Source organism: Sporothrix schenckii (assembly GCF_000961545.1).
Source record: "Sporothrix schenckii 1099-18 chromosome Unknown Cont38, whole genome shotgun sequence".
NCBI lineage: Eukaryota > Fungi > Ascomycota > Sordariomycetes > Ophiostomatales > Ophiostomataceae > Sporothrix > Sporothrix schenckii.
This window is the reverse complement of record NW_015971139.1, coordinates 39,479-52,052: the sequence shown is the minus strand read 5'-3', so window position 1 is coordinate 52,052 and position 12,574 is coordinate 39,479. Positions and strand designations below refer to the sequence as shown.

The 12,574-nt window shown below is 51.5% G+C and overlaps 6 protein-coding genes across 6 annotated transcripts; 2 read left to right on the top strand and 4 right to left on the bottom strand.

Moving 5' to 3' along the window:
* Window positions 1–144: 144 nt before the first annotated feature.
* Window positions 145–1,339, bottom strand: SPSK_06366 (alpha-ketoglutarate-dependent sulfonate dioxygenase; the record flags this gene model as incomplete). The annotated part of the gene is made up of 2 exons (XM_016733072.1): window positions 145–281; window positions 346–1,339. 2 exons carry the CDS (start codon window positions 1,337–1,339, stop codon window positions 145–147), a joined length of 1,131 nt encoding a protein of 376 aa, XP_016591733.1.
* A 1,559-nt stretch (window positions 1,340–2,898) lies between these two features.
* Window positions 2,899–4,560, top strand: SPSK_06188 (transporter; the record flags this gene model as incomplete). Its single annotated transcript, XM_016732895.1, has 4 exons — window positions 2,899–3,026; window positions 3,099–3,554; window positions 3,614–3,665; window positions 3,733–4,560. 4 exons carry the CDS (start codon window positions 2,899–2,901, stop codon window positions 4,558–4,560), a joined length of 1,464 nt encoding a protein of 487 aa, XP_016591732.1.
* Window positions 4,561–4,725: 165 nt separating this feature from the next.
* Window positions 4,726–5,637, bottom strand: SPSK_06504 (palmitoyl-CoA hydrolase; the record flags this gene model as incomplete). Its single annotated transcript, XM_016733209.1, has 1 exon — window positions 4,726–5,637. The coding sequence occupies one exon, from the start codon at window positions 5,635–5,637 to the stop codon at window positions 4,726–4,728; it is 912 nt and encodes a 303-aa protein (XP_016591731.1).
* Window positions 5,638–6,433: 796 nt separating this feature from the next.
* On the bottom strand, window positions 6,434–8,296 carry SPSK_06112 (alkaline D-peptidase; the record flags this gene model as incomplete). The annotated part of the gene is made up of 1 exon (XM_016732819.1): window positions 6,434–8,296. The coding sequence occupies one exon, from the start codon at window positions 8,294–8,296 to the stop codon at window positions 6,434–6,436; it is 1,863 nt and encodes a 620-aa protein (XP_016591730.1).
* Window positions 8,297–9,136: 840 nt separating this feature from the next.
* On the top strand, window positions 9,137–10,763 carry SPSK_06204 (uncharacterized protein; the record flags this gene model as incomplete). The annotated part of the gene is made up of 2 exons (XM_016732911.1): window positions 9,137–9,235; window positions 9,336–10,763. The coding sequence occupies 2 exons, from the start codon at window positions 9,137–9,139 to the stop codon at window positions 10,761–10,763; spliced, it is 1,527 nt and encodes a 508-aa protein (XP_016591729.1).
* Window positions 10,764–10,963: 200 nt separating this feature from the next.
* On the bottom strand, window positions 10,964–12,013 carry SPSK_06439 (uncharacterized protein; the record flags this gene model as incomplete). The annotated part of the gene is made up of 1 exon (XM_016733145.1): window positions 10,964–12,013. The coding sequence occupies one exon, from the start codon at window positions 12,011–12,013 to the stop codon at window positions 10,964–10,966; it is 1,050 nt and encodes a 349-aa protein (XP_016591728.1).
* Window positions 12,014–12,574: the final 561 nt, after the last annotated feature.

Below are 12,574 nucleotides of genomic sequence, written 5' to 3'. Positions count from 1 at the left end.
GTAATAGTTTTGGATTATTTGCTTGTTTTCTTCGTTCAAAGACAGAACAAAATAGATAGGTGCATCTCACGCGTTGTCCTCAAACTTGCTTACATGGTTTTCAATTTAAATTTAGAATCCATTTGATATATCGACTCATTTTGTCTACGCCGGGGTGTTGGCCTGCGGCTCCTTGTCCTCCAGGATCGGCACAACAGGCCGCTTTTCTTGGACAACGCCGCGCTGGGCATCGAGACGATCCTTTCTCTCAACACGGCTTTCACTCTTGGGGTCAAAGTATGCTGCACATGTTAGTAAGGTATATCTCTTTTGGTATGATCATCATTAGACTCGAAGTGTACGTACGCTTCTCGCCGAAGACGGTCGTTCGGATACCGCGACGTGTCTCCTTGTATGTGCCGGGAATAACGCGATGCACTGAGCAGCGGTTGTCCCAGAATGCCACGCTGCCTACCTCCCACTTCCAACGCACGTAGTGGTCGTCGGCTGAGTGGATGTGATACTGAAAAAAGTCGAGCAGCTTGTCACTCTCGACCTTTTTCAGTTCGGCAAATCCAGTCACAAAACCCGGGTTCACATTGAGCGCCTTGAGGCCAGTAACCGGGTGCGTGCGCACTGCCGGGTGGTGTGTGTCAATGGGTGGTCGGTTGGGGCCCACGCCCCATAGATCGATAATCGTATCATACTGCAGCCGGCTCGTGTGTACCGCGTGTAGCCCGTCAACAAATGTCTTCATGGCCTTGCTCAGTGCGTCGTACAAGCCGTACTGAGAGATCCACGCTGTGTCGCCGCCTACAGCAGGATGTTCCTCCATTCGTAGCATCGAATACGACGGTGGGTTGATCTCAAAGGACGTGTCGGCGTGAAAATCGCCTGATGGCCACGGCGTGTAGCTCAAAATGTCGCGGTGATCCTCGGTACTGCCCTTGATCACGACATGGCGCACATCTTTCTGCGCCGGGTGTCGGTCCAGGATGCCGTAGTGCTCGAACAGCTCGACCTGCTTGTCTGTCGTCAGGTCTTGGTCCCGGAAGAAGACCACGCCGCGTTCCGTGACCAGTAGCGCCAGCTCGTCAAGCTGCTGTGGCGACAGTTGCGACAGTTGCACATTTTCGAGCACGGTGCCAATGGATTCGGTCAGGTCAACACGCTTGGCCACCGAGAACAGGGCTTTTTTCTCAGGATCGGCGAACAGGGCCCGGTCCTTGTCGGGAAACACCTCCTTGCGCAACGGCTCTGGCGGAACATGAGCCTGGATCTTGCTGTTGAAAGCAGGATGGATGGTGATGGGAAACCCAGAGTCGGGCGAGATGTGCTTTTGGGATTCAAGATTGCCCATTTTGGTGATGGGGGAGAGTGAAATTTTTGGTTGTTTAGATTAATTTTTCGTGTGTTTTATTTTGTATCGACCGTATGATTTGATTTATACCACCGAGCAGTTTTACACTTTTCCACAGGATGCCATTTCCAGTGGCATCACAACATCGGTCATATCGGGGGAGTTGGGTTATTTACTCGAACTATTCTTATTACCGTTTCCCCGCAACTTACATCCTAACATGCGTTCAATGCTTCGGCGGAATTTGTTCGGTGGTGCTCGCAAATACCGCTAGCCAACTTGGTGGTGTTAAGAGAAGCCCCAACGTGGCCAGCTAGTAGAGATGGCGCCATCCGACGCCTCAATGGTATCTTTTAGCACCACGATTGCGAATGTTGATGAAACCAAAGAAGCTCGCAAATGGATGAGCAGTTGCAGGCTGTCACTTAGAATGACCAACAGAGGAGGAGTTGTAAATAAGTAAGGTAAATAATAGAAGTGTATTAAATTGCTAACAACAAAGACATAGAAAACGTACCATATATGAGTCAACAAAATAAAAAAAAAAGAGACATTTCATATTAAAAAGCGAGCATGTTTATAGGCTCACAACCAATAAACAAGACGCAATTCTGGCCATGGCCAACGATTTCTGTGTCAGTCGGTCCAGGCCTGATCATTGAAATCATCCATTCTGATACCAAGAAGAGACCAATAGAAATTAATTATGAACTCCTGTCGGCTTAACCCTCACTGTTGGCCCCGTCCGGCTGGGTCCTCGGCGAACAAAGAGGCTGCCACGAGTCATGTAAGTGTCAGATCTAGCCAATCGCCATCGTACATGACAGAGACCAGGGAGGGATCGCACTTATCTTGATGATACTCGTCGAATTCGCCATTTTGCCGTCTGCTAACATCAGGCATTAGCGTCACATAGGGACAACGGTGGCTTGCTAACTCCCGAAATTTGTGGGGACAGCGCGGTCTTTCCTATATGTTTTCACTGGCTTTTTGTTGCCATTCAATATTTCATGAATCTGTTTCTTCGCATCCCTCCCACTAATCTTGCACTTATACGCCCAAGCGAATGGCGTGCCGCCCCGAAACGATGGCATCAGCAACTTAGGGCAACTTCGGTGCAGTATTGGCGCCATTCCTTACGCTGTGTAGCATTACGACGCCATGCATTATGTGTGGGGTACCTTTTCGGTTACAGTCTGTGACGCTTCAACACTATCAAACAATGAGCCTTGTACAGATTTTGACAGGCGTCGACGACGGTGAAGCAGTTGAGTAGAGCACCATGGGCCAGTTGTATTCATAAATAAAAAAGTGCTGCAGATCGTTCCCGACTCGACGGTACAGATGACTATTTTGATAAACAGGAAACCGCATATAATACTGTCCTCAAGCGACGTCCTTTCTTTCGTCAACAACCGATACACGCGAGCGCCCTGTTTATTTATCTTTTTTTTTTAAATTAGATTTTTACCTTCGTCTGTCTCAAATTCTGTCCATTATTGCGATACCCTCCATCAACCAATATCTCTATTCTCATACATATTTCGAACCCTGCCACAATGTCGTCAACGCCGACAATCGATGAGAAGCAGGTCGGCGTATCGACCGACGTCAGCAACAGCGATGGCTACCAGTCTGACGTCGAGCGCGACTGGTCCGACGCAGAGGAAAAAAAGCTCGTCCGCAAGTGAGTATTCAACACTCACCAAAAGATGCCCTTTGGATTGCCCGCTTGTACACCGAAATCTAACAACATCAGGCTCGATTTCATTGTTCTGGCGCTGCTGACGTTGGCATTCTTCGCTCTGCAAATTGACCGTGGTAACATTGGTAATGCCTTGACGGACAACTTCCTCAAGGACGTTGGCATCACCCAGTACCAGTTCAACGTCGGTCAGCAGCTGCTCTCGCTAGGTATTGTGCTGCTAGAGATCCCCAGCAACATTGTTCTGTACAAACTCGGCCCTACTATTTGGATCGGCGGACAGATCATCGCATGGGGCCTCGTTGCTACCTTCCAGGCTTTCCAGCATGGCCTCGGCCCGTACCTCGCCACCCGTCTACTGCTCGGTCTCTGCGAGGCTGGCTTCATCCCGGCTGGTCTCTACACCATCACTCGGTGGTACAAGCGCGACGAGACTAGCAAGCGATTCTCGGTGTTCTTCCTCGGCAACATGCTGGCCGGTGCCTGCACGGGTCTCGTGGCATACGGAATGTAAGTACTACCTATATGCTGCGCCATTTCGTACTCATTCGTTTACTGACGTCATATAGCCTGCACATGCGTGGCGTCCGTGGCCTTGCCGGCTGGCAATGGCTGTTCCTGGTATGTCTCAATTTAACCAATCATGTTACACACCCAATATGCACAAACGCAAGCTTACAACTCCCAGATCGAAGGCATGATCACCGTTGCCATCGGAATTCTCTTCATCACTTTCTTCCCTAAGAGCCCTAGCAACCCTGTCTCCATCTTGGGTATCCGCTATTTTAACGAGCGCGAGGTCCACATTCTCTCTCGCCGCGTCCTGCTTGACGATCCATCCAAGATCCACACGCACACTCACATCAGCAAGCAGGAAATCAAGAACGCCTTAACCAACTGGCGCTTGATTCCTCATGTCATCCTTACTATCAGCGCTCTGTCGCCGGCCTCCACCATGATGTCGTATGCCCCTACGCTCGTCGCCTCGTTCGGATATCCCAAACTGAAGGCTAACGCCATGACCTCCATCGGCGCCTGGATGCTGCTCATTACGAATGTGTCCTGGGGCTTCATCTCGGACAGATATGGACGCCGTGGACTTATGGTATTTCTCGGTATGCTCATCTACTGGGGCTTTCAGCTCGGCAATCGTCTGGCCATCCATTCTGCCAACTCCCACTTGCGGTTCGGTTTGTTGGTCACTAGCGTCGCGTTTGGCTCCAACTGGCACCCTGTCAATGGGTCCTGGATGGCCTCTAACGCCAAATCGGCCGGCGAGCGCTCCATCACCCTGGCCATCTTCATTATGTCGGCCAACACCTCCGGTATTGTAGGCAGCCAGCTGTTGCAGGCCAAGGACAGCCCGCTATACAAGACTGGCTGGACTGTCATGCTGGCGCTAGTGTCTGTTGGTCTGGTCATGTCGGTCATCGCCAACGTGCAGTACTATTTGTTGAACAAGAAAAAGCAGCGCGAGCAGCCGGGTATTGATGTTCAAGAGCTTTATAAGATCTGAGGCGTAGATACTCGAGTATATTGATACAAAAATCGTAAATTAAGAAGGCTAGATAGAGACAAATGGCGTCTGGATGTCCAATGATATGACCATGCTAACCGAACAAGTAGAATACATGCACCTCTGCTGTGGCAAATCTATCGTATTTAAAGGTCGTATAGGAGATTACATTTTGCTCTTCGGCACAGCCTCATCCTGTTGCAGTCGGATGATACCCTCTTGCACACATGTCGCAACGAGTACCTTGTCTGACGTCCATATCCTCTGGATGACCACACCCCGGTCATCACCCGCCCATGGCGTCTCCGCCTCCACGAGCAACCAGTCGTCTGCTCGTATATCTTTGGGGTTATGAAAGAAAATGGTATGGTTGAGTGTGACCATCATTTCGACTGTGTTGGTAACGCCTGCATGGGAATTTGCAGTCGATCTCCCTGGCCCTGCATTGTCTTCCAGTTCTTCATTTGACAGCTTCTGAAACAATTGCAGCTTCTTCTTCCCCAGTGACGTGCTGGCATCGATTGATTGCTTTATTTGTAGAATTGAAGATGCCCCGATAAACCGTCCCGCTCTGTGAATGCGGGGCACGGTGCCGATAAAATAGTGATCGGAAATGTATGCAAGAGCTGCCAGGTGGGCAGCTCGACTTCCATCTGTCATTTCGAGGCCGCCGCCGATGATGTTGCTTTGTACGGAGCATGCGCGAATCCATTGCCACAAGCGGGTAGTGGACGGTGTATCCTCGTCACATAGCGTCCGAGGGACACGGACACTTTCAACGACATGTCCGCTATCTTTTTGGCTGGTTGCCGAAAGCAACCTCGAATCGGTATCCTCTCGGAGTTCCGACGGCGGTCGACTGGCCCACACAGAAGGAGACGGAAGAGACTGGTGCCGGAGCGCTTTTCTTTCTCCGGTATTGTCGCGCGCAAAACTAATTGTGGCCGAGAAAATAATGTCCACCGGCTGCTTTGCCTGGACGGTCCACACGGACAAAGACTTTCCTGCGCGCACGCAGTCTGCGTGATAGTAGATGTGCTTGCCGACCACTCCGGCGCGTATGAAGTGGCAGTGCATGCTATGCGGAAAGAAATTCGATGGCACGATCCTTTGGGCAACAACGAGCGCCTGGCCGATGATGGAGCACCACCATAAATCCCACGAGCCCAAATTGGCTGCCAGAGGGGCTCGGCATTCCGGAAGACGTGTTTTCCTTTCTCAGGGGCCGGTTTCACGTCAAGCATGCGCTCCGTCAGCAGCTTGGGCCGACCCAGCGCGTGTTGTGCCGATGCACACGGCATTGTTCCGTGTGTTGGCGCAGTGTGTTCTGGTGCCGCACGATGTTCGCGATTAGATTTCGACTCGAACCTCGGCAATCAGAAGACCATGCGATTCCAGGATTCTAGTCCCCACTTGTGAGTAGCCCTAGATCTTATTAGGCGTCGTTCATAGTGCTGTGGCATGGTTCCTACGCGGGGAAGGATGAGTGCAATGCGGCTACAACAGTTATACATACTTCATCCAGCCAACTGTACTAATTGGCCAATGAGTGGCGTACTAAGATACTAACCTTGCTATAGTTTTATGAAACTATTTATGGAATGATTTTTCTGTATTTAATTTTGGGATCTGCCGAACTGCATGTTGCAATATACATTGACCGGATTCTCGAGTGCATAACTGTGGTTCATTTTCTGCGAATGAGAGCAATGTATTTTGAATTAGTCACTTAAAAGACACTTTTAAAAATACCGGCCCTCGCACTTATACCGAAAATTTGAACCACGGCGCCCAGGTCGGAAACTGACTATTGCATCTAAGTAAAGAAACTACCAGGTTCGACATTTGACCGGCCGATCGAGATCTGATTTGTTCAGTTTGTACGTGGCAACGTTTCTCGGAAGGCACTCACTGTAACGGAACAGGCTTTACCATCACTTCCGATGTCAAATTGGAACATGGTTGTCCCGATACCACCGTAAGTTAGCGCATCCACCGCTATCCAGTCTGCGCCTATGAAGCCGGGGCCAGAAAAGAGCTTAGAGCTAATAGGCAACTGGGCACTTGGCTCATCAATGGGAGTCAAGAGGCGGAAGGTAGGGCTTCCGGACGGCTCTGGGATAGACGGAACGAGACGGTACGGCAGCGGACCAGTAAAGGTGGCCAGTTCGGAATGCAAAACGTTGGTGCCGTTACTCGTCCAGTTGGCAACGACAAGACCAGGACCGGTCAGCACGTCACCTCGTGGAGGCGTGTGTGACAATGTCTGGTTAACGACAAGAGTCAACGACGAGTTTCCCAGCGAATATGTTCCAGCAAATCTGGCAGAAGCCTCGGCCGCTGCTTGGGCATCAATGGCGGGCACCAAAGTGTATGTGACCACGTCAGCAATGGCAGCAAGGATCTCAAAGCGGGTTTTAAGTGTGCTCGACGCAGACAGTAGGCTGAACCCAATATCGTAATCGGGAATCAGCACAAAGAAGGCGCTATAGGCACCAGAGTCGCCCGACTTTGTGTACAGATCCACGACCTTGTTGTTAGGCAGCGTGTAGCGGTGGATCTCCCAGGGTGCCCCAACTGCGTACTGCAGGCGTCCGGTAAATGACACAGGCTTGAGCCAGCGACGCGTCTCAGCCTCAGAGAGCAGTGTATAGTCGAGGATGCTGCGGCCAAGACGAGTGAGATCATTTAATGTGCTCGAAGCCGCACCTGAAGCAGCAAAAACTCCCGCGTTAATGTCAAAGTAGTTTGACGGCGTGGACGCATCGGCAATTACACTGCGGTTCCACATTTCTTTTGGTGGCGTGTCGATATTGGAAGAGGTCATGTTCAGCGGGCCAAATATGGCACTGTGAACCAGCTTTTCAAATGTAGTATTGACCAAGTTCTCCAAGGCCAGGCCGAGCAACGAAAACCCGTTGTTGGCGTATCCGGGTGATGACCAGGGGTTGAACGCTGGTGGGCGATTTGCGACACTCTCCAGGTACGGCTCTGCAGGACACAGCGATACTCCACTGTCACCTCCTGCGGGCTCAGCTGAACCAGTATTTCCGAGTAGGTAATTGACACATGGCGGATTCTGGAGAGGATCACTGCTGTTTGGGGGTGGCAGTCCCATAGCCGCTGTGTCGACATTACCGAGAAGCCCCAAAATCTCCAGCTCGTTGAGACTTGGAAAGCCATCCCGAGGAACGCCGCTAATTTGAGCAGCCAGGTTGCGCGGTGTGACAGCTGTCCAATTGACGGCAAAGGGGCCACCGGGGAAATGTTTTTCGTATGACGACAGGACGGGAAAGATATCGGATAGAGGTCGGTCCCAGTCAGGTGTCGACAGTTTAAGCAGCCCGGATAGAGTCGTCAAGACCTTGGTGACGCTGGCAATGCGGTAGATGCTGTCAGCATCGACAAAGGTTGTGCCATTGCCAGCTGTGGCGATTTCTGGGGCTGTGTAGTGGTGTTGTAGTACTTCTGAAGCGGCATCGTCATAACGTGAAAAGACCCCCAATGAGAATGTAAGGTTGCTGATGCCATGTATGAGCTGCGGCGCCGGTGAACTGATGTTACCGTCTTGCAAAATAAAGTCTTGCAGCGTGGCTGTAATATTCGTAAATGCTTTGCGAACAAGGCTGGACTTGCTACTAAGATCGACCGGTGCAGGCCAGCTCCCCGTAGTGAAATCGGCGAGCGCAGATGGCGCTAGACACGTGGTCAAGATGATCTTGTGTAGAAGCTTCATGGTGACGATGGATGAAGTTGACGTTGATGTTGCGCTCTATCCTGCTGTCGACATTCGGGCTCGGCTTGTATTTATATACGTTTGTCCGTGCCATAAACAGCCATAGAACAATGTGCGGCGCCCGCATTCTCTTCAACCAATCCCAAAATTGCTCCAAACACAAATACAATTCGGCGCGACATGGCGAATTGGCAGTCATTGATGTCCGAGCAAAAGGCTGTGCAACAAGTTTGCCGCTGAGCATTTCTTGGATGGGAAACAGGCAGGCTTTCCAAGCAGTTTGGACGAGGCTTTTTCCAAATCCTACATTACGGGAATTAAAGACGTCTACAGCTCTTCCCATATTCGATGTCTTCGTTGCCCCCTTGCCCCCCTCGTTAATCTTTGCTGCTGACCCGACTCGGGCGATTTGCCCGCATAGCACTGACGTCGCTCCGCGTCATCTCACTTCCCAGGAGCGGCGCATTTAACCTAATTTGGAATAGTTGAAAATGTGGTCTCGATTGAGCCTGCCAGCACCAGCTACTTTCGACCCAAAAGGCTGGCGTCCGCCGCCTTGAATTAACCTTAACCCAACCGTACCTGTTTTCCCAACCGTACATCCTATTGCGCCATGTCTGATGAGCCCTTAGCACAGCCTCAAGTTTTGTCGAAATGCCATTACCTTCACCGCCTTCCAATCTTCAAAAAGAGCTTCCTTCCCAAACGGGTTCAATGCAGCGCTCGTGTTCAGTGCAAACAGTTTGCCAACGCAGTAGCCACCAAATAGCCCACCGACCAAAGACTCCAGCCGTACGACGAAGCTACTGAGGAGGTCAGCGACCAACCCAAACGGCCTCCATGCCAGGCGTGCCGTCCAGCCGGGGCTGCGACGCCTGCCGGCGCCAGAAGAAAAAGGTCAGCATACGCGTATTGCCCATCTTTGGACAGCTCACCCCGGTATCTTGAATACTATCCTTTGCTGCGCTCCTGCCCTATTTGTCTGACCGTGCAGTGTGATCAAAAAAAACCTGCCTGTGGCCGCTGCACTCGTTTGCAGATTGAATGCACTGGCAGCGGCCAACAACGCTACAAATTCCACAACAACACTGTAACGCAACCGCCATTACGCAGACGATCGCCCGGAACCTCGGCTTCTTCTCACGCAGCCCCAAGATCACAGGAGCTGGTACATCGACCGACGTTGCTGCCGCCTTTGGGGAGCAGTGCACAGGGTGCTGTCATCAGTCGTCTCGTATCGGCCCTGGAGGTCAGTGATCCACGCTTCGATCTATCCGTCTACGGTTCCTTCATCCGTGATATTCCCCAACGTCTCGGTAGCAACCCAGCCCTTGACGCTGCTGCTGCCTCGCTTGCGTCAACTCTTCCACTAGTGCTACGGAAAACAGGCACAGACGATTACGATAAGGCGCTACAACCTGTGAACCGCGCCACCGCTCCCATGCTGCAGGAATATGGCCGCGCGTTACATTCCTTACGAACGGCCCTTTGCGACCCTGTTGCCATCAAGTCGCCCAATACCCTTTGTGCCCTGTACCTGGTCGTCGTCACCCAGGGCTGGCTACAGGGAGATGGAGGCAACCTGCCAAGTCACGGCGAAGCTGTTGCCATGATTCTACGATCGATCAAAAGACACCGCCAGTCGTCCTGGGGCGACTTTGAGAACAGTGTCATGTCGACGTTATGTTTTCTTGTTGTTATGGAGGGCTTTATCAACCCACGCATTAGCCTTGACGACAACCTATGGGAAATTCCGGAACCCCATGGCCCAACTACTGCCAGGGATGAGCCTCTCAACATCGACAGCTTGGGCAACCGCTATCTCGCACACGTTGTGAAACTTCTTCGGGAGCCCAACGTGTACCAGATGGAGCTGGTTGTCGCATATCACCGCGTGCGACTTGATAGAACCAAGTTGTCCGCTCTGCTAGCCACAATACCGGCCACCCCTTGTCCTGATGATCAAGCCAAATTCCCAATCTCGGATGCGCTTTGCCGTGTCCATCTCCGGTGGCAGACGGCATTTGGAATGCTAACACTCATTGCCATGCGTATTGGGTCCGTGTTGTCGTCGTTGGTTCCGCTGCCCGAGTGCATGGACGCCTTCGCCGTGCTGGATTTGCCAGGCGACCTCCACGCGTACCGGGATGACATTGTGGATGTCGCAGGACAAGCCCTCCAATACTATCCTCTAGGCTCCAGTTTCATGCCGTTGTGTCTTCTCGTTGCATATTTTTCTCTGTCCTTTACGGACGGCGACGCAAGCCAACGTACGCGCATACTCCGTCTTTTCTCCACATACCGCCCTGGAGTCAACCCGGAGAGAGAATTAAACGACATTGCTAAGGCTCTCCATCCAGGTCGCGTGGTTCGCAATGCCCATATTGCGTCACCGTCAACAGTTGGCTGTGCCAATGAAGACTTGGGTCATTCTTTGACGGCGTCAGATTTGTGCACTATTCTTTGAGTTACTGTGCTGGCGCTTCCACGTGTTTCATGTATATCCTATGCCGTCCACGGAGATATGATGTTGATATGTATTCTAGTTTTTAAGTTGCTCAAAAACAGTATTTCAAGAATTAAAATACAAAGTATGACGGGACGAAAAGTTAACAGCTTTAAATTCTAAGGCTAGGTCCTGATTTTGCCAAATATCCCAGAATTTTCCTAGTTGGGACCAACCTTGATAACTACTTTCCCACAGGCTCGCTTAGTAGCGATACGATCGTACGCAGCTAAGAGTTCTTCCATGTCGAACACTGAGTCTACCGGTGTTGTCAGTTTTCCCTCGCCCATTAGTTGTGCAAGAATAACGACATCATCATGCAAAGGTGGGGAGCTGAAAAAAATGTAACGACGCGGTACGCCGCCTAACCAAACGGGCCGCAGCATATTAGACAGCAAGTTGCCCGTGACCCGGAAGACACCTTCTAGGGCCCCGATGTTGAGCGTCGCACCTTCAGCCTTGAGATACCCAGGGGAGCCAACGAATAGGTCCTGGGTGCCTACACAGTCCATGATAAAGTCAAAGGGCGTGTCACGGTATGTTTCGGTAAGGAACTCCGGCAGCGACCCAACGTGTGCGCGGTAGTCGACAAATTCGTCAGCGCCCCAGCCGCGGACTGTGGCCTCGTTTGCGCTGCTCGCAATACCGACGACGTAGATACCACGCGACTTGCACAATTGTATCAAAACAGAGCCCACAGACCCACTGGCACCGTTGATCAGGACGCGTTGACCCCGTTTGACGCCGCTCTTGCGCAAGAGCTTGAGGGCAGTGCACCCAGCCCCGGTCACACCAGATGCTTGGACAAAGTCCACGGACTCTGGCAGAGGCACAACTTGTGTTCCGGGAATTCGCACATATTCAGCCAGCACACCATAGCCGAGCGCAAGGCCAGAAATTGTTTGGAAAGCGACGACACGGGTGCCGACGTCCCGAACTTCCGGCGGCGCACCACCGCCAGCAGCGACAACCTCGCCAGAAAACTCGAGCTCCGGGATCCAAGTACGGCTGCCCCAAAACGGAACAGAGGGAAGCAAATTCAGAAAAAGCCTGCTGTTGAACTGAAGGGCGACGTGCGACACACGAATGATGACATCAGACGAAATCGATCCCGTAGGATTGGCTGGTGTGGGGACATCTGTCCTTAACTTCAGCGATGTTGGGGGCATTCCGCGCTTTGTGCGCACCCAGGCGCGCATTTTGCGGTGCATAGTGGGTGCGGCTGACGATGGAACTGATTTTGCCATTTGTAGAGGGTGCTTTCTAGGGTATCGGTGCGTGGTTGGCAGCCAAATTGATCTGGCACGTAAGAGGAAATATTTGGATAGGCGGGTTGTGTAAGTTGTGAAACCTTGGTCACGGATTGTGGTCGTAAAGGTGAAAGCTGGACGGGAACCGGGCATTCATATATATGTATATATGAATAAAATAGTAGGAAATGGCTATGGACGTGTTTTTAAGTCGCGCCAGGATAGTGTACCCTTTCATCATTTAAGCGAATGGGCTCGTGAATCTTCCGAGGAATGTATCACGTAGAAACCCTCCGCGGGGCTCCTGCGACTGTAGCATATTTACAATATTAGCGGCTGGGAGCGGCTGGTTTATGTGTAAACGGTCTGGGGACATGTTTTTGACAGGACCGGTTAGTCTGTCAATTCACTCAGACCATGTGTCCCCGTTCCTTTGTCAGTACGAGGCACCATGTTCCACGTCTGTTTACTTATATCGGTAATGGCTTTTTATGTGATGTGTGGATATGATCTTAGATGATA